This window comes from Natator depressus, chromosome 4 (assembly GCF_965152275.1).
Source record: "Natator depressus isolate rNatDep1 chromosome 4, rNatDep2.hap1, whole genome shotgun sequence".
Lineage (NCBI taxonomy): Eukaryota > Metazoa > Chordata > Testudines > Cheloniidae > Natator > Natator depressus.
The window spans coordinates 79,267,058-79,289,186 of record NC_134237.1 but is presented as its reverse complement, the minus strand read 5'-3'; the positions used below and the strand labels follow the sequence as shown (position 1 = coordinate 79,289,186).

The following is a 22,129-nucleotide window of genomic DNA, read 5'->3' as shown; positions in this document are numbered from 1 at the left end:
CAATGACTTTATTGCCTCTGCAAGTGGTGATCAAAGGGGGGAGGGGAGGGCGGTTGGCTTACAGGGAAGTAGAGTGAACCAAGGGGGCAGGTTTTCATCAAGAAACAAACAGAACTTTCACACTGTAGCCTGGCCACTAACATGAAACTGGTTTTCAAAGCTTCCCTGATGCGCAGCGCGCCCTGCTGTGCTCTTCTAACCGCCCTGGTGTCTGGCCGCGCGTAATCAGCGGCCAGGCAACTTGCCTCAACCTCCCACCCCATCATAAACGTCTCCCCCTTACTCTCTCAGATATTGTGGAGCACACAGCAAGCAGTAATAACGATGGGAATATTGGTTTCGCTGAGGTCTAACCGAGTCTGTAAACTGTGCCAGCGTGCTTTTAAACATCCAAATGCACATTCTACTACCATTCTGCACTTGCTCAGCCTATAGTTGAACAGCTCCTTACTACTGTCCAGGGTGCCTGTGTATGGCTTCATGAGCCATGGCAATAAGGGGTAGGCTGGATCCCCAAGGATAACTATAGGCATTTCAACATCCCCAACAGTTATTTTCCAGTCTGGAAAGTAAGTCCCTTGCTGCAGCTGTTCCCACAGAACACAGTTCCTAAAGATGCGAGCGTCACGTACCTTTCCCGGCCATCCCACCTTGATGTTGGTGAAATGTCTCTTGTGATCCACCAGTGCTTGCAGCACCATTGAAAAGTACCCCTTTCAGTTTATGTACTCCCTGCCTTGGTGGTCTGGTCCCAAGATAGGGATATGCATTCCGTCTATCGCCCCACCACAGTTAGGGAGTCCCATTGCAGAAAAGCCATCCACTATCACCTGCACATTTCCCAGAGTGACTACCCTTGATAGCAGCAGCTCAGTGATCGCGTTGGCTACTTGCATCACAGCAGCCCCCACAGTAGATTTGCCCACTCCAAATTGATTCCTGACTGACTGGTAGCTGTCTGGCGTTGCAAGCTTCCACAGGACAATCACCACTCACTTGTGAACTGTGAGGGCTGCTCTCATCTTGGTATTCTAGCACTTCAGGGCAGGGGAAAGCAAGTCACAATGTTCCAAGAATGTGGCCCTAGCCATACAAAAGTTTTGCAGCCATTGGGAATCTTCCCAGACCCGCAACACTATGCGGTCCCACCAGTCCGTGCTTGTTTCGCGCCCCCAGAATCGGCGTTCCTTGGCATGAGCCTGCCCCATTGCCACCAGGATGGCCTAACTGCCAGGGCCCGTACTTTGAGAGAAGTCTGTGTCCATGTCCTCATCACTCTCCTCACCGCGCTGCTGTCACCTACTCGCCTGCTTTTGCAGGTTCTGGTTCTGCATATACTGCTGGATAATGCGTGTGGTGTTTAGAGCGGTCACAACTGCCACGGTGATCTGAGCGGGCTCCATGCTTGCCGTGGTATGATGTGAGCAGGAGAGCAGAGTGGCAACGGAAGCGGCAGGTGGATGACAATGCTGACAGCAACATGGCGCCCACACAGAAAAAGGTGCGAAACGATTGTCGGCTGTTGCTTTCACGGAGGGAGGGAGAAGCAAGGGGTAGGCTGGCAGCAGACAGTGCTGCTGGCTGGGAGAGCAGCCTGAGGCAGAATGGCCCCCTCAAGGATTGAACTCACAACCCTGGGTTTAGCAGGCCAATGCTCTTACCACTGAGTTATCCCTCTGCCAATATTCCAGGAAGGACTGAATCTCCTTAGACAAAACTTAAAGAAGAGAATGACCTGAGTCACTCCCATTTATGTCCAGGCACCCCTGACAGACCTTACCAAGGTCTGCCAGGAGCACCCACGTCCGCCCAGGCACCCCTGACAGACCTCACCAAGATCTGCCAGGAGCACCCATGTCTACCCAGGTGCCCTAACCGACCTCACCAAGGCCGGCCAAGAGCACCCAGGAGACGATGAGGACGGCTACTAGTCATACTGCACTATCTGCTGCCACCAGCCAATGAGCTGCTGCTGTGTAGCAATGCAGTCCCACGTCTGCCAGCACCCAAGAGATGTACAGTGACGGTGAGCTGAGCGGGCCCCATGCTTGCTGTGGTATGGCATCTGTACGGGTAACCCAGGAAAAAAGGAGCGAAACGATTTTCTGCCATTGCTTTCATGGAAGGGGGGGAGGAGGGGGCTGACTACATGTACCCAGAACCACCCGCGACAATGTTTTTTGCCCCATCAGGCATTCGGATCTCAACCCAGAATTCCAATTGGCGGTGGAGACTGCGGGAACTGTGGGATAGCTACCCACAGTGCAATGCTCTGGAAGTCGATGTTAGCTTCGGTACTGTGGACACACTCCTCCGACTTAATGGTCTTAATGGTTTTAAGTGGGGACACACACAATCGACTGTATAAAATCGCTTTCTAAAAAATCGACTTCTATAAATTCAACCTAATTTTGTAGTGTAGATATACCCTGGGTCTCAAAGCTCGGGCCTGAACATCTACACTGCAATTTTATAGCCCTGCAGCCTGAGACCCACAAGTCCGAGTTAGCAGACCCAGGCCAACCACAGCTACACCGCAGATCTTTTATTGCAGTGTTAGCCATACCTTGTATGTTTGGGACCTGGAAGAAGCGTGAAGGCAAGAGAGCAGCAAGAGGTGTTTGCTGGCTAGCGTCCCCCCCAATCAGAGAGCTAGAGCCAGAGGGCTCAAGGAAGGAGGAACGGCAGAGGGATTTCCTGCTGGATCTAGGCCAAAGAAACCAAGCTAAGGTCCAGAGAGCAGCAGAGGAACTGACCTGCAGAGGCTGGACTCTCCAAGGCTGCAGAGCTGGACCCAGAAGAACCATGAGAGGGCCGGGGGAGTGACGGATGCCCCAGCAGAGAGGTGGTGGGTGTGTGGGGGGTCCTGCTGGGAAGAGCAGGGTTACACTCCAGCTCGGGGGGCTGGCATCGCTGTCCTGGTACAAGGATAGGAGAAGGCTGTGCTGAGCAGGGGCATGGTGAGGGATGCCAAGGCTATGTTGTATATACTCTTTGGACTATAATGGGGAAAATATGGACTATGATTATGGGACTATTATTATGATAAATGTATACAGAACATTTGCAATAACTGAACCCCACCAGGGCTATATTTATACTTGAGAAGACTCTGGAGACTAATTCTGGGGATTCTGAAGGAGAGAAACTGGGGCAGGTGTGCCTGTCATGACGTGGCCTGCCACAGAAGGGTGCTCCTGTTGGGGCTGCCCGGTGACACCCTGACAATGTCCTGTTTATATGTAAACTCCCCCACGATCTCCAGAGGCTGGTCATATTTCTTTCTTGTTCCACTCCCCCACTAAATAGAAGCACCAGTAAAAATATATATATATAAATATATATATTAGAGAATCTGGCATTTAAAATACTGCATGACAGCAGCGGTGTTATTTAAGATTATGTAGTGCTTTAATAATTCAAAAGCAGAAACTGTCTGGACATTGAATCATCAGACATGTACATTTGCTGCATCTCATGAGAGTCTACTGTGCCTTCCACAGAGTTTCCAGACAGAAGATTATGTCTTGTTTGTTGCTCACAAAGAACAGTGACCTAAGGTGAACTCGGTTAATGTAAAATACATCATTTCACTACTGCATATACAGTGGGCATTCGATGTAAAAATGAAGGTACAGGAATTATGTTTCAGAGTAGCAGCCATGTTAGTCTGTAGCCGCAAAAAGAAAAGGAGGACTTGTGGCACCTTAGAGACTAACACATTTATTTGAGCATAAGCTTTGGTGCATGTGATGAATGCATCTGATGAAGTGAGCTGTAGCTCACGAAAGCTTATGCTCAAATAAATGTGTTAGTCTCTAAAGTGCCAGGAATTACGTATTTTTGAGGTGGACTTTACCTCAGTGCAGCAGCCATCCGAATATCACTTTTTTACTTCTCAAGTGACTATTAACACAGGGGCATATATTCTGTTACAGAAATTTTCAACACTGTAAGCTGATTTGGTTAACAACATTACAAAAAAATCTGTAAAAATTATTAAAAACAGCAAAGTCATAATATACCCATAAACTTTACCTATAAGCTTTGTTAAAGCCAGCTTCCTATTCACTAGAGGGTAGGTGCCAAATGCAGGAAAAAGAGGTTAAATTCTTAGCTGTTATCCTGGATTTAATAGATTTACATTTAGCATATGAGATTTTAAATCTGGTCAATAAACATAATGCAGGATTTCATAAACATCTTCTTGCACGATTCTAAGTTAGAATATTACAATATTCACAGCAGTAGCGCTCTCTCTTTAAAAAGAAAAAGACTGACAAAACACAATACACATAAATAAGATGTGTATTATTACTACAAACTTTTTTTTCCCAATACTAGTGTATACATTTATGAAAAATACATTTTAAATAGTGTTTAACTGGTGTTAAATCTTCTAAAATGATTTTCTCTTGAGCTGGCACTATGGCTTAACAAGGGATAAAAGAAACACTCTGATTGGCTCATGAAATACTAGTTTAAGATGTAGAGTGGTTGCTATGTGATGTTATAAATAATTAGCATACCTTATTTCAGATCTAGCTGTGCCCCAGATTTATGTTTGCACATTGGCTCAGCAAACTACAGGGCTAGTACGCAACTGTAAGATCCTGCACTGAGGAAAGAGGTTTATTTTTCCTCAGTCTGAGAATGGCAACTGTGGTTACGACGTTTACTCATGCCATAAAACCCAGAGAAGTACCTGTCTTTACAGCACAAGTGATCTTGTGACAAGTGGCTGCTGTGAAGACACTATGCCAACTGGAAGGGTTCTCCCCTTGGCTTAGGTCAGTGGCTCTCAACCTTTCCACATTACTGTACCCCTTCCAGGAGTCTGATTTGTCTTGCGTACCCCCAAGTTTCATCTCACTTAAAAACTACTTGCTTACAAAATCAGACATAAAAATACAAAAGTGTCACAGCCACACTATTACTGAAATATTGCTTACTTTCTCATTTTTACCATATAATTATGAAATAAATCGACTGGAATATAAATACTGTATTTATATTTCAGTGTATAGCATATAGAACAGTATAAACAAGTAATTGTCTGTATAAAATTTTAGTTTGTACTGACTTTCCTAGTGCTTTTTATGTAGCCTGTTATAAAACTAGGCAAATATCTAGATGAGTTGACGTACCCTCAGGGTACACGTACCCCTGGTTGAGAACCACTGGTGTAGAACCACTCTGAGGAGAAGTAGCTAGGCCTACAGAGGAATTCTGTCGACCTAACGCTGTCTACACTGGGAGTTGGTTGGCTTAGCTATGTCGCTCGGGGGGTAGATTTTTCACACCCATGAGCGATGTAGCTGGGTTGACCTAACTTGTTAGTGTAGGCCCTAGACATGCAAATGTTCCTACATGATAAGAGAAACACAAATTATTTGACAGTATTGAGTTTAGAATTATCTACTGAGTAATGCTCTCCTCTCTCTCAGTTCTTCACAATCCAACTGAGGAAGATAAACTATTAATATGTAAAAGGTTATGAGATACTTTAAAACACCTATTGAGAAAATACTGATACTCAAAAGCTGGGACTCATTAATTTTTATAAGGGGTAGGGAGATAAATGGAAAGATCAGCCAGCACCAAGAGTGGTCCCCTTCACTGGATGATGCGTCTCTCCCTAAGAGAGCTAATACAGTGATAGTCAATATTTTAATTATGTTATGGACTGGAATGGAAAGGAGTTCCTTTTTAACAGCAAAGAAGTAGAACAGTGATGGGGAAAAAACTAGTTTAAGACAATAAAGGCTGGAAGATTTTGTTTTTTTGGTGGGGTGGGAAGGATGGGAAATGCAAGATACTCCTTTTCTTAATCTCAGACTTCAGAAAGACACATGCTCCATGCTGGAAAAAAAGGGAGAGGCAGCAAGAGACTGTGACAACTTGCCTGGGGATACTTGCAAGCACAGACTACAAAATATTCCAGCCTGTTTAATTATTTGTGTGTGTGTTTTTGTCTGATAGGACCAGCGGAAATACCAAACCAACCAATACCCACATGCATAAGAAACTCAAGGGATGTATCTAATAATTTTGAATTTCAAGTACCTAATCAGGTTTTTGATAATGCTATGGATTACAAGATTCCTCCCAATGCTTCACTCTTTGGAACTTTCCCTGTACGTACTAATGTAGTGTTACCGAAGTAAGCCTGACTTGGAGAAAATAACTGAGACAAACTATACTAGAACTAGAAGTGTGAACTTTGATTGCCCTCTCCACCTTATGCCCCACATAACGGATCATTAACTTTTCAGTATGCAGAGATCACTGGAGAAATTTTATAAATAAAACCACAGGCTGAGACAGAAAACTAGTGTTTACAAAATATACTTACCATACTTTCTCCAAACGTATCAAAGGGCAGAACTGAGCTTCCTTAAAAAACCCCAAACACTGTAATTATTTGAATGGCAGACAAAAATCTTTATTTTAGACATAGTTCCAAATCCAGATTTTTTTTTTCTTTTCAAAATCTCAAGACTTACTATCAGTCATAGGGAAAGTCCTACCCACTATAAGGCTGTATGACTCCACATGCTCTGTTATCCTACAGTCTAAAAAAACCCCCAAACCCCAAGAACAAAAACATATAGACATACATATCTAACTATAATAGGACTTCCCAGGAGGAGGAAGATATATATTTTTTTAAATATAGAAATTTCAGTAATTAATCTTTACACCAGCAATGGGAGGTAGGTTAGTAATATCAACTTGTTTAAAGATGGGGAAACTGAGGCACATGGTGGCTAAACAACTTGCCCAAGGTCACCGAGCAAGCGAGCAGTAGAGCTGGGATTAGAACTCAGGAGTTCCTGATGGCCACCACGGCCCCATTCCTTTTATATTACACTGCCTAGAGAAGCCTACATAGGGTGCCTTTTGCATCATTCACCAACCCCAGATATAGGCTGTTGGTATGGAGACGACATGCCCCATAGCATTATTTTTAATATTTTTCCTTTTTTAAGTGTTACTGTGTCTGGGCTATTTCCATGTCACCATTTTATACAGAATTATTAGCATATGTGGACATGAAAGCCTCCTGAATTTAAAAGAAGAAAAATGCATTTTTATGAAATGCATCAACAAGACTGGTTATGACAAAATGGCCAAATCTACAGCAGCCAAAGACTTGTGGGAGAGGAGTCAGTTCCAAGAGCGGGCCTCTCGGCTTTAGAAGGCAGGACCAGCACCAGAAGTCTGAAGGTCCAAGAAAAAACAAAAGCTACTGACCTCCTTTAGATTTAAACATAAGCCCCCTGAGGCAGACACTAATATTCTTTATTATTTGTACCATGGCACAATAGTTTTGGCAGCCTGTCCAAAGTGGCTGGGTGGGCAACTAATTAAGTAGATGGGAATCCTGTTCTTGGAGATGGAATGTTTTTGCACATGTACATGTGGACTCTATCAGAAATGATTGCATGAGGAATGGACAGTTCCTTTTGGTCTGTGATTAAGTACATAAAACTCTAAATGACCTAGTAAAAGCCAACATGGAATCTACCATGTGGAGTAAGTGCACTTAGTTCCTGACCCACACTTTCTATCCCTGCATGCCCCCTTTCCAATTTTAGGGATTAAAAAGGCACAGTGCAATCCAGTGCCACATGTACTTTGCTGATTAGCTTGTTTGTGCACCTTTAAGTGCTATGTAAGCAGGCTATTCAGGGTACATGCAGCGAGTAGCTGTACCTATCTCACTAAATACAACACTGGTCCCTAAGTGCTTTAAACTATGATCCTGCAGAAGTTTCAGATATTTCACGAGAAATATTGGACAAGCATATTCTGAAGTCAATTAAAAAACAGAAAAGGAAAACAATAGGCCAGAATATTATACTGATTTGTAAATGTTCAATACAACCTCTGTAAATTTCTTCAAATCCTTCATTGAGTTAGGAATCAACCCTATAAGGTTTAAATCATGCGAGCAACCCTCTTGAAGTGAACATGATTGTCAGTGAGAGCAAGAATAACTCATGGGTATAAGAGTTACAGAATCAGGTCTTAGGGTTTCTGTAAATTTTGCTTCCAATCTCAGGATTAATTGGAGCTGAATCTATTTCCCTATGTTAAGTATCCTCACACCTTCTTGTCAACAGTCTAAATGGGCCATCTTGATTATCACTACAAAAGTTTTTTTCTCCTGCTGATAGCTCATCTTAATTAGCCTCTTACAGTTTGTATGGCAACTTCCACCTTCTCTGTATGTATATACACCTCTACCCCAATATAACGCGACCTGATAAAACGCGGCTTCGCATACAACACGGTAAAGCTCTGACACACTGCTCTGAGCAGCGTGTTAAGGGTGCTGTGCCGTGCCGGGGCCGAGGGGTTGGATAAGGGGCAGAGGGTCTCGGGGGCGGTCAGGGCTCCCCTACCCCCCCAGGGTCTGGGAGGCAGGAGCTGTGGGGAGGGGGCACTTTTGAGGGCCCCGCAGTCCCAGAGTGGCCCGGGGGATTAGCGGGGTGCTGGGAGCAGCCCGCTGCGCTTCCCTCACCCCGGCCCCAGCCATGTCACTCAGGGGAGGGGGCTTGGGATCCCCCTTGCACTCACCGGCAGTGGTGGAAGCGGAGCAGCCCAGCCCCAGCCTGCTCTTCCAGCTCCCGTGCTCCGCTTCCCGCCGCAGGTGAGTGCGGGACCTTTCCCCAACCCCAACCCCCGCCCCCTTCCCCCCCCAGCCCCAGCCTGCGACACAGCTGGGGCCAGGGAAAGGAAAGCGGAGCGGGCTGGGGCCATGTCGCTCCGCTTCCTGCCACAGGTGAGTGCGGGGGGCGTCCTTTCCCCAACCTCCCCGCACTCACCGGCAGTGGGAAGCGGAGCACCACAGCTGGGAGGTGATGGAGGGGAGTGGGCTGGGGCTGTGTTGCTCCACGTGTATGTATCTTCTTACTATATGTTCCATTCTATGCATCCGATGATGAAGTGGGCTGTAGCCCAAGAAAGCTTATGGTCTACTAAATTTGTTATTCTCTAAGGTGCCACAAGTACTTCTGTTCTTTTTGCAAATGCAGACTAACACGGCTGCTACTCTGAAAACCATCTACAACAGAGACTCTCGACAAGATTTGGGGCTTGTCGTGGATAACTAGCTGAACATGAGCTCTCAAGGTGATGGTGTGGCCAAAAAAAGCAACCTTGGGATGCATAAATGGGAATCTTGAGTAGGAGTAGAGAGGCTATTTTACCTCTGTATTTGGCATTGGTACGCCCACTACTGGAATACTGTGTCCAGTTCAGTTGTCCACAATTCAAGAAGGATGTTGATAAACTGGAGAGGGTTCAAAGAAGAGCCACGAGAATGATTAAAGGATTAGAAAACGTGCCTTATAATGACACACACAGAGTTTGATCTATTTAGAATGACAGAAGGTTAGGGGCTGACTTGATCACAGTCTAAGTACCTACATGAATATATGAAATATGGAATATATGAAAATAGGCTCAAGTCTAGCAGACAACAATATAACAAAATCGAACGTCTGGAAGTTGAAGGTAGACAAATTCAGACTGAAAATAGGGTATAATTTTTTTTTACAAGTGTGAGTGTTAACCACTGGAAGAATTTACCAACGGTCACAGTGGAGTTTCCATCCTGACAATTTTTAAATAAAGATTGGATGTTTTTCTAAAAGATATGTTCTAGGAATCATTTTGGGGAAGTTCTATGGCTTGTATTTTGCAAGAGGTCAGATTAGATAATCACAATGATCCCTTCTGGCTTTTGAATCCATGAATAAGCAAAGCAGGTTATCTACCAAGCTTCCTTTTCTAAAGTAACAAAAATTGTAACCAACCTTTTAGGAGGAATTCTTTGACTGTTACTTAAAAAATCCAGGTTCACATGATTAGTGATACATTAGTGCATGGTTACCTGGGAAGCAGGTTGTTAGGTGTTCCATTAGAGCTTCTTGTGTGACTTGTTTTCGCGCAGAGTTCATTGCCGAGATGGCCAAGCAAAGGATTTCCCCAAGTGGAATAAACTGTGACTGACTGATGGGAGACATATTGATTGGTGATACATCACCTGTAGAAAGACAGTAGACACTCAACGAAGGGTTTCATTTAAACGTTGCTCACTGATCAAGTATACAGAGATGTGTCCACTGCAATGTGCACAATTTTGTATAGTTTATATTGCTCTTGCGATAAAACCTTCAAAACTAGATCAACAACTTATTAGAGAAGTCAAAGACACAATACATTTTTGACATTGAAGGTGTATTAAAATGTTCAGGAAATATTTTTGAAGAACAATCCAAAACTTGAACCCACAAAAATTCATGCACACCCATTGCAGCTGCAGAACCCCAAAGCTGCATGTGCAAAGTGACAACTGTACACACAAGCATGAACTTGTGAATGCAATGGGTTCATACACATTTTTGCAGGCACAGGCACTGCTCTCTCTTTTCAAATCCTGGTTGTATGGGTCATCTAGAGTTTGTACTAGAGAGAATTTCGAATTTTTTAAAAATTGCAACAAAAATTAGAAAAAGAAAATTCTGCAAGTGATAATGAGCCATATTTTTAGCTTGCTGGCCAGCTATATTATACCCTCTGCTCAGTGGCACAAAAACATCAAATACCTAAAGAGTTAAAGAGCTCCTTCCTTGGTCTGCAGATGTAATGACTTTGCATGACTATAGTTTAAAAAGAGGAATTTTGAAGTTTTGTTGAAGAAATATGAACAAGTACAGACAGTTGTGTTATCTGCTTTAGGTGAACTTTATTTTAACTTGCCAGGTTACTTATCCAATTAATTTTTCCCATGAAGTTTTTTAAATATATTTTATTAGCCAATACTTTAAGAGCACTGAACAACTTTTAAACTTAAAAGGTTACAGGATGAGAAACAATTTGATAAGTATATAGTACATACAAATTTAAAGTCTGCTCTTTATCTCCTGTTTCAGTGGTAATAGTTCCCAGATGGTCCCAAAAGTACGGCAGTGCTTCCTACGTAACCAGTGAGAAAGCAGAAGGATTTGAGGTTTCCTTAACCATAACAGAATACTAAATAGTTACAACAGGCTGAAGAGTTGGTGTTAGGATTCTGATCAGCTTTGGACTACAGTTCAGGTCACAGACTGATCAATCACTGGGTTGCAGGTTTAGATTAAATGGCTTTGAAATTTCATGAGCTGTTCTCATGAGATTTCAGTGAATTTGAACAACTAGAATGCAGTTTTGGATCAGGTCAGAAACCACATATATGCAAGTGGGTTCAAATCTATGAATTCAGATCCAACCCACTCCTGAAATTGAAAGGGATTAGATGTTCTGCATGTAGCCCCATTAATTTTAATTGTCTTGTTTTTTACTAAGCAGGTACAGTGTGCTCACACAGGGCTCACAAATGGAAAATCAAATGCATCTCATCTTCAACAATACTCAGAATTGTTGCACTGAGTATTTTGTAAAAAAGTTTTCATAATTGCTTTAGGTTAACCCTATGTGTAATAATTGTTTTTCAAATACGCCAGTTGCATATTCTGTTGCACAGTAGGGACACATGAACAGAGATGCATTAAGGATTTAAAAAAACACACATACAAATATGGAAGTGGATTTAAAATAAGTTTATTTATGCTGTATCTCTCTGGAACACTATTGCCTACCACCTAAATAGGTCTTCATTCTGCAACTGGATATATGTTGGCAGACCTTAGAACCTATAGAGAGCCCCATTACCTTCAGTTGGACTCCTTGTGAGTGCAAAGATCTGCCCCATGCATGTTTGACTTCAGCACTGGGGCCTTGAATTAGAAGCTCATTGGGACATTTTTGTTTTACCTGTCTGCAAAGTCACTGGGACATTACTATACAAAGTAATAACCAACAACAATCTGGAAGATGGTGGACATCTGATTAGGAAGAATAGTCGACAGACTTACAAATGACAGGAGGCAAAAGCAGCTAGGCACAGCATTCCTAATTTTTTAAGAGGGGAAAAAACCTGAAGAGTTAATTATACTATTGTTAAGACAAACAAATATTTTATCTGTCAACAGGTAAAATTATGTATATAAACATATGAAGATAAAATCTTTCTTATATTTATGTCTCATTGATTTTAAAGTCAGTGTTCAAATGTATCTAGATAATACTTAGTCCTGCCATGAGTGCAGGGGACTGGACTAGATGGCCTCTCAAGGTCCCTTCCAGTCCTATGATTCTACCTACAAAAATGAAATTGTATTGGAGAGAAGACGACATTGACCTAATAATTGGTCTCATACCTGAAAAGCATCAGAATTGGTATGTACACACACTCCAAAGGATTACAACTGGAACACGAGATCTTCCTTTTTAAATAGGCCACTTAACCTGAGGAATCATTAGGATTTAATAAATGATCCTTTACAATTTTTAATTAGTCTTCTGAAGGAAGAGATTGGATTCAGAATGTTGTGAATTGTACGTTTCAGTTGGCTGCATACTAGTCATCAAGTAGTAAAGTTATTTTAATTTTAGAAACACTTGGTGCTTCCTTTTTATGTAGAAATATCTGTGTACGCTGTGCATGAGAAACGGTTTTGTAAAGTATGCAAAGTGCAGACAAGGCCCTGTAAGCTCCCATTTTCAAACGGGAAGTCTGCAAATATTGTTCTAAAATTGTGAGCTTAATTTGCACAATTAGTTACCACTAAAGCATCTGGAAATTGGGCTTTTTATGTAAGCAAATCAGATAAAATTTTCAACAGGAATCCATACACATTTTAAATTCAAAAGGTATGGCTGACATATATTAGTTTCGTAAAAGGCTATCATAATTCACTCCTTGCTAATCCCTTTGAGAGTTGGTTAACTTTGACAAGGCAACCCTCATTCATCTTCACTGCTGTCAGAATTAATTCTATAGTTAAACCTACAGATGCCAATAAACTATCTACTGGAGATAATTTGCGATTCTTCAAACAGAGGAACAGAACATCTGTAAAACTTACAATAGACCTAGTAATAGAGAGCCACAGAGACCTGCACTTATGGAGGTACTAATTTGCCAAGTTTTATCTTAAACACCCTTGGGCTCTGGGAAGTTCCAAGTACTCTGTGGTTGAAGTTAAGTGAACAAATTCTTTGATGCACAGCAACAGAAAGTATCTTGTGTTTACAATTTAATTTAATATATTATCACCAATTATATGTGTAAATACCATTTAGCCTTTTGAATACAAGATTTACAACAAATCTTTTTAGGAAAGATCTGTTTTTAAAAAAAAATCAAGTATTCTTTTCCTAAAACTTTTTTTTTTTGGTAGACCTCAACACTTTATAAAGGATTCAGCATATGGCTCCCATTAACTCAGACTGATGCTTATTTCAAGCAGCTTTCCTTTGAAATCAACTTACTAGACTTGACTTTCAAATGTTTATGTTCAAAATTAAAAGGAAAACAGTGAAGCCCAGAGAGCGGCATTCATCAGCTGACTGTATGTTTTGTTAAAATACCATCAGCAGCTAGAAGTACATGGTTTCAATTCCATTTCAGCTTCAATTTCAATTCCATTTCAGTGGAAAGAAACAGTCAAACTTTATTAAAAAAAGAATGATAATAAAATCAAGTTTCCCGGTATTTTCTTATGTACTTCATAAGCATTTTGAAAATGTCTAAGCACCTAGCAAGTAATTAATGGGATCTGGTCTCTCGTTGATGACAATGGGATTTACATAGATAATTACCCTTTTTAATGGGCGCTATTATTTAAAAATTAAGAGTCCAGTTATAAGTAAAATAAACATGCTCTTAAATAGCATTTTTCTTCCATGGATCTCGAAGCACTTTACAGAGATGAATAAACATTATTATTCCTATTTTACAGATGAGACCCCACGGCACAAAGAGGTTAAGTGATTGCCCCAGGTTACACACAATCAGTAACAGAGTTGGAAATAAGAACCCATGCTTCAGTGTCCTATTCACCAGCTCTGCTATACACCATTTAATTCAGTATACCTGCTCCCTGTATGTCTGAATCTCATCTGTTTATTTTACTGACAAAAAATATTTTTTAGTAGAGATCACACTAATGACAAAATGTTATGAAAGACAAACCTAGACTGCATTCTGCTCTATGCATTAGCAACAAAACTGTCAGCTAAGTTCTGACAATAGAATCTTTATTACTGATTAAGTGGTTAGAAAGAACAAAGTTTGACTTCCCGCTCTCTGTCTCAGTTTGCAGGGACAGCAGTTAGAAAAATCATCTTTGATTTATAAATGGAGCCAATTCAATGCATCCATTGAGAGAGAAAAAATATGAAAATACTACAATGTTTTTACAGAGTCACTTTTCAGAGTACAACCACACTTTATTAGAATTTATACACTTATTTCCTCACATATGGGGAAGAAACCCCCTAAGAGCACTTCCGCAGTGCAGTGAAATGTAAGAAGCCCAAATGTAACCAATTCCTCCCCTTCTCCCTGTCACTCAGAGCTCTTTAACCTTTTGTGGTACAGCAGTTTTCTCCAGATAAACTTTAAACATACGATTTTATTAAAAAGGAAATTTCAAGTTATGACATTACAGCCATTTCATGATATCTAACTACCACAGGGAGGGTTTGCATTAGAAATGCTTTAGATAGACTTCCATGCCAACAGACTGATATCTTCAGCACACGATTGTGACTTCACTATGGGATCAAGCAAAAGGAGAAACTTGTTTGTGATAGTGGAAAAAGCTCTTCTTCGTACAAAAGATAGCTAACAGCAGCAGCTGGGGACAGAGAAAATTACAGACAGAAGAACAAACTCCTCATATAAATATTCTCTTTTCGAGCTTACCTAAAATCCCCTTTTGAAGGGACACATTTGCAAAATTACTTTTTGTGAGCCTAACTGGTAAACACTGGTGGATAAACTGAACAAGTTATGCATTTGACAGGGGTTGCATCCTCATTCCTAAATTTCAAGGTGAGTTCAATCATATTATTTCCAGAACAGCCCACATCATAGGCTAGCAAACAAACACTTAAAAACACCAATTCAAAACAACAATGTACAAGTGCATATCAAATTGCCACTTGAGGCTATATGGCACCTTTTAACCAGATTAACCAATCATGAGAACTGGAAGAACATGCAGCTTCTGATAGCATTAAAAATGCTAGAAACATGAGATCTATGATATATTAAAATATAATGAACATATGAGTCAACAGTGTAACACTGTTGCAAAAAAAGCAAACATCATTCTGGGATGTATTAGCAGGAGTATTGTAAGCAAGACACGAGAAGTAATTCTTCCACGCTACTCCGTGCAGAGTAGAGCTCAACTGGAGTATTGTGTCTAGTTCTCAGTGCCACATTTCAGGAAAGACGTGGACAAATTGGAGAAAGTCCAGAGAAGAGCAACAAAAATGATAAAAGGTCTAGAAAACATGACCCCATGAGGGAAGATTGAAAAAATTGGGTTTGTTTAGTCTGGAGAAGAGAAGATAGAGAGGGGACATGATAACAGTTTTCAAGTACATAAAAGGTTGTTACAAGGAGGAGGGAGAAAAATTGTTCTTCTTTACCTCTGAGGATAGGACAAGAAGCAATGGGTTTAAATTGCAGCAAGGGCAGTGTAGGTTGGACATTAGGAAAAACTTCCTGTCAGAGTGGCTAAGCACTGGAATAAATTGCCTAGGGAGGTAATGGAATCTCCATCATTGGGAATTTTTAAGAGCAGGTTGGACAAACACTTATCAGGGATGGTCTAGATCAGGGGTTGGCAACCTTTCAGAACTGGTGTGCCGAATCTTCATTTATTCACTCTAATTTAAGGTTTCACGTGCCAGTAATACATTTTTAGAAGGTCTCTTTCTATAAGTCTATAATATATAACTAACCTATTTTTGTATGTAAAGCAAGTAAGTTTTTTAAAATGTTTAACAAGATTCATTTAAAATTAAATTAAAATGCAGAGCCACCGCCCCCCGTGGCCAGGACCCGGGCAGTGTGAGTGCCACTGAAAATCAGCTTGCGTGCCGCCTTTGGCACGCATGCCATAGGTTGCCTACCCCGATCTAGAGAATACTTAGTCCTGCCATGAGTGCAGGGGACTGGACTAGATGACCTCTCAAGGTCCCTTCCAGTCCTATGATTCTATATTTTACTGACCACGACTGAAATTTAAAAAAAATATGTAGTCTGCCAAGTCCCAACTAAACATACTTATTTATTTTTAATCACTTTTTCAGACTTACTTTATTGATATACACATAACATCAAAATGTAGTATCAAGAGAAGACTGCAACTGGATACAAGAAAATTTTTTTAGAAAACAAACAAGCAATTTACCCTGGTTTAAGAGAAGGCTAAGCCTTATTTATGTACGTTTTAAAAGAGCGCCCCAATAGTTGGTAAGAATTCCACTGACTACAAAATAAAAAGATATCCCTACGCCTCTAATCAGTTTCACAGACAATGATGGTATAAGCCTCTATATGCTAGCAGAATGGGATCCTGGTCCATGACTGGGACTCTTAGGGTCTATGATAATAAAATAATAATCATTATTATTATAACAGAATCTTGCATGCATCTTACCAGCTAGCCACTGAAAAAGTATGCACACCAAAACATACCTTCTTCTTATACACACATGCCACTGTTTCATAATGCAACCCATATTGCAAGAATTCAACTATACGATATGACCATTCAAACTATTTTTGGCCTTGGGAACTACACAGAAATCCCAGTGCTGACCTTTCAGTCTGACAAATATTTGCTTCATGTGTTAACATTCTTAGGGTAGCTTTTGAATGCTGCTAGTGATTAACTCTGATCCAAGCATGTAAAATGACCTATTCCATCCTTTGGACCTGGTTAAAAATGACCCTACAGATGTAACATACCAAATGTCAGTAACTTTGTTAATATGTGCTGAAGTGCCCACAGTTGTCAGACTGGCTCACACACGCGCACACACACTCAACACATTATGATAGAAATATTTCAATGTATTTTGCTTCATTCATTTACCATAGCCAGCTGACTCCTGACTCCCCAGTCTGTGCAATGCTATGATCACAAAGCGTCTATGAAAATCTATGGGACTGTCTCAGAGAACATCAGGAAATTCCTTTTTTATAAAATATATATAGTGAGCTTTTAAAAAAGCTACCCAAACGATTTTTTCAATTTCTTTCGCTGAATTACTATTTTATACTTTCAGCACACAATATGTTAAAAAGGGGATTTACCTGAACCCCTATGCTCCATTACAGTTCTATAGTAGCTGTGATGTCACAACATTGCCAGGGCATTACATCATAGTGGAATCTGCCTGGCTGCAGCAGAGATCAATGCCACAAGACCTGAATAAAAATAAAGCATGCTTTTAAATAATATGTTGAATGCTCATCTCTTACCAAAGCTACTGGGGGCCTCCAGACCATAAATGCTAATGCATTAACTGTGCGGGTCATCTTTAAGGAATTCTATAATACTTGAATCTTCCCATAATTTTGTACGAGAGAGAGAGAGAGAGAGATAAACATAGCTAAGAATTGGGGGGGGGGGGAATCTCTAAAGAGCTCTGCAAATATACCTCCTACTCGGTGTTATGAAAACACATCTTCAAAAACATCTCTTTCACCCTATATTAATGGAACAGTTGGAATCACACCCTACCACCACCCCCTGTTTTGAAGGCACTCACAGTCTTAGTAAAGCAACTCTCCACTGCAATGCCTCAGGATTCTGCAGTGTCACTCCTCTTCTGCCTGGTTCTCTGCAAAGTGAAGTCATAGGAATGGATCAGCCAACCTGCCTTTGCACTACCCTGCCCAGAATCCTTTGTGAACTGAAATGAGTCATCGTTCTGAGAAAAGCTACAGTTCGATGTTCCAAGGTTTCTCCGTATGTCTGTGCATGCTTCTTTGTCTTTGCAATGGAACGTCGCTGCTTTTGTAACAGTGTACCGCTGCACTGTACAAGAGTAACAAACCAGTCTCCTTACCAAGTGGGCAAAAAAGCCACTTACGTGCATTAGCAGAGACGTGTTAAAGCTTTAACTCCTAGACAAGCTACAAAATTTACATCTAGCAGCATATACTCCTGATTTAATGCAGACACATACATACACACAGCATTTATTTCTAAAATCACTTGCAATTTAGCTCACACACTTACCCGTGTTTATTATAATCACAAAAAAGATTTGCCTTCCTTTTCCATGTCTGAAGAAAGCTGCAGACCTATGTGTAATACAGATGGTTCTATTGTACACTGGATCAAAGTTGTGCAGCTGTGAACTGTTCGTCAAAAATACATATTGGGGAACAAGTCCTTTCAAGCTTATGTCTTGTCATCCCATTCACCAGCTAGGTTCACAATAAAGCGAGCCCTGAAATCATGCCAACGAGCCAGCAGAAATCAAACTGCTCCAAGTGCCGAGAGCCAGCGGAGCTGCTGCTGCTTCTGCTGACAAAGAAGGTAACGTTCAGAATGAGGTCACTGTGTCAACATCTCACTCTCAATGTGAGGCTTCTGTTTGCTTGGTAAGTGCAGGCTAACTTAGGCTTTTTGGGGTGGAGAAGGGTACATTTATTAGCCTTGAAGAAATGTTTAAATTGTTTTAATTTGGGGGAAATTTTATATCCAACTGTGACTTGTCAAAGAGACAGAAACAATGCACAGGAAAAAAGGAAAAACAAAACAAAGGCATTTTGATATGGGTTTTTCTTTAAAGGCATATTTTATTCTGCATAGAATAGAGTGCCCTCACTTTAAAAGTACTTAGACTCACAGGTCCATAAAATCCTGTAACACTACTCCTTGATCGTCATCAGACCCCATCTACACTGTAGTAATAACTATGCAAGGTAACAGTACAAGACCAAGGTTAAGGTCTTATCAAGGCTTTATCTCAACTAGGAAAACAGGTGTTTGGATATCATTTGAGTTAGCCACGTAAAGGTAGCTTATCCCACTGTAGATTCAGTTGAACACCTTTAAAATAATACCAGCTGATCGCAGCTCCCACTGGTCGCAGTTCGCTGCTCCAAGCCAATGGGAGCTGCTGGAAGCGGCGGCCAGTACATCCCTCAGCCCGCGCCGCTTCCAGCAGCTCCCATTGGCCTGGAGCAGCGAACCGCGGCCAGTGGGAGCCATGATTGGCCAAACCGGCGGATGCAGCAGGTCAACAAACCGGCCGGCCCACCAGGGGCTTTCCCTGCACAAGCGGCAGAACAAGTTTGGGAACCACTGTGCTAGAGGAAAGCCTAGGGCCTACCCTGACCAACTAACAATTTTAAAGGTGGTAAACTGAATCTGCAGTAGATGCCTACTGGTTTTCCCAATGGAATTAGCTACCTAGAGGTAAATAATTTGATTAAACAACCAACCAAACCAAACATTCTTTTCCTAGTCTTGACAAGGCTCTATACTGCAGATTGTTGTAACCACACTACCAGGTCATGTAACAACAGTGGTGTAAACTGGGTGTCTTGACACAACTGTAATTATAATGAAGTAGGAGCGTCAGAAGGTATTTGAAGCTCTAAGAACTATATTTTTGCCATACTTACACCCAGCCATTTTATACCAAAAAAAAAAAAAAACTCCTATCCTGTGGTACCTAGCCAGGAAAACATCCACTGATTTTTAAGAGCCTTTTGCCTACTCAAGGGCTGCAGAATCAGGCTCAAAGTTTCTAAAAGACAGATTAATCCAACATGGCAAATTGAATTAAACTGTCCCCCAGAATCTTTGTGAAGAAATCTCTGCAGTTAATCCATCAAATCCACATCTATTTTCTGATAAATTTTCTTTATATTTCTAAAAAAAAAAAAAGCTTACTGTGGGCACTTTTACAATGGAATTACAGCAGGACATACTGTAACAAAAACCACCAGAGCTTTTTCCTCTAGTTTTTTTTTTTAAACTCACAAATTACTATTTCAATAGTTGAAAGGGACTGAAGATGAAGAACAAGACAGGACTGCCACCATTATTATTATTACAGCACGAGCTAAGAAAAGGAAAAGTCCACACAAAATAATATCTACTGAAGTCCAAATTAGTGAAGTGGTTCAATTATCATGCTCCTCTGTCTCTGACATACACATAGGACAAAGTGATAAGCATTCGATAATAGCAGCAACAGCTGACAGTATGTATTAAATTGCCATTGTATGGCCATCTGCTATATCAGACGATGACATCATGACCGCTCGTTTTTTCTATTATGGCTGTATAGTCTGATCTGTACGGAGCAAAGGTTGTGAACAGATGTCACGTAGGAATGTGTAGGCTCCCACTGAAGATTTGTCATGACACTTGGCCCTTTTTTCAATCAATCAGTTTTTCTTGTCTATCATTCTCAAAGAGTTTACACCTTTTATTGATAGTTGCTCTCCATTCAGGTCTATCCGTGGTAATGTCTTCAAAGTTTTCATGAGTTCAGATTCTGTTTAAGGGTGTCTTTGCAACATTTACGTTGACCAACCTTCCTGCACATTCTGAATTTCAGCTCACCATAGAGGACTTTTTTGGGGAGTGTATCATCATCCATTCAGGTAACGTGACCTGTCCATCTAAGCTGAGCTTTGATGATCATTGCCTCAATGCTGGTTGGTGTTGTTTTTTCAAGGATGTTAATGTTTGACAAATTGTCTTGCCCGAGGAACTTTAGAATAGAGCGAAGACAGCACACGTGAAATTCTTCAAACTGCTTGATGTGTCTGCAGTAAATTGTTTACATTTCACATCTGCATAAAAAGGGATGCTATCACTGCTGCACTGTATATCATCCATTTTGTTGACTGTCTGATGATATGCTTGTTGAGTATCTTATGGCAAAGTCTTCCAAAAGCCTGGCTTGCCTCTTGTATTCTGTTTGATATTTCCTGATCTCACATGAAACAGTACTGCCACTGTAAAGCAACTGACATTCTTTATTTTTGTAACATCAGTGCTGATATTTGGCTCAGTGGTGGTGATTGATGGGACTGTCTGGAAAAAGACTTCAGGTTTTTTTCCAGGCTGGTGGTGAGTTCAAACAGTTTAGTTGCCTCTGGGACCACGTGAAGAATATATTTTAGGTCACTTTCACTATGACTAGATGGAGCACAATCAGCCCCAAAAAGACCTTCACACACAAGTTCCTCACGGATTTTTGTCTTTGCAGTAAGCTTTCAGAAACTAAAGAGACTTCCATCAGTTCAGTCCCTTACATATGCGCCCTTTTGAAGGTTGTCAATTGCATAATACAGAACGGCTGCAAAGAAGAGTCTAAAGAAGATTGATTCCAGCACACAGCCTTGTTTCACCCCATTGTACATGGGGAATGGGTTAGAGAGGCCACCATCTGAGAGTACTTGACCAGTCCTGTCTTCATGGATTTGGCGTATGATGTTAACAAATCTATTTTGAGTTGTCTCCTCCCTGATGGTAGTCACCTACCCACATAAGATGGAGCCTAAAGAAAAGAGTCCTTTGCTGATCTTTACCTTAACTTGTACAACACATCCTCCCAGGCCAGGGCTCTGAGATTTTATGGCCTTTATCACTGCCCTTCTATCACTACAGGAAACTCAGAGAAGAAAAGGAATATATTGGACTGTGCAAAGAGGAGAAAAATTAAAAGTTAAAAAACATCAGTGAAATATAATGGGAAGGTTACCATTATGGATGAGACAATTCAAAATAGATTTGTATCACTTCTACTGCATTCCTAAATTTTGAATGCTTAACTCAGTTATCACACAGCATTGGAGTGAGGCACTGGAGAAATTGCAGCTCTTTTCTTATAACTTCTTTTTGGTCCCAGAGATTCCCAAATCGACTTCGTCACCTCATCCCCAGAGGGACGCTACCTGCTACATCATAACCCCTACATGCCCCCTCTTCCTCCCAGCATAAACCCCAGTCTCTCCCACCCACAGCCTCCTTATCTCTAGTTTGTTCCTGGACCCTGAGTTTCATTACTAGCTGCTAAGCTCTCCCACTGAAGGCAACTATCAGAAGCTGATATTAATATCTGATACGCTCTGATAGCTACTATTTCATATCCAATAAGTCTGGAAAAACATCCCTACTTATCACATATCTAAAATGTACCACACAAACAAAGGAAAAATAATCACCAATCCTAC

At 41.1% G+C, this 22,129-nt stretch overlaps 1 protein-coding gene across 4 annotated transcripts in view; it reads right to left on the bottom strand.

Annotated features, from left to right (window-relative positions):
* The window catches only part of STOX2 (storkhead box 2), a 225,428-nt gene that overhangs the window by 29,448 nt on the left and 173,851 nt on the right, over positions 1 to 22,129 (bottom strand). For all 4 annotated transcript variants that reach the window (XM_074951241.1, XM_074951238.1, XM_074951239.1 and 1 more), the window contains one exon: positions 9,905 to 10,057. In XM_074951241.1, the coding sequence (XP_074807342.1) occupies positions 9,905 to 10,057 (153 nt within the window). The remainder of the gene's footprint in view (positions 1 to 9,904; positions 10,058 to 22,129) is intronic.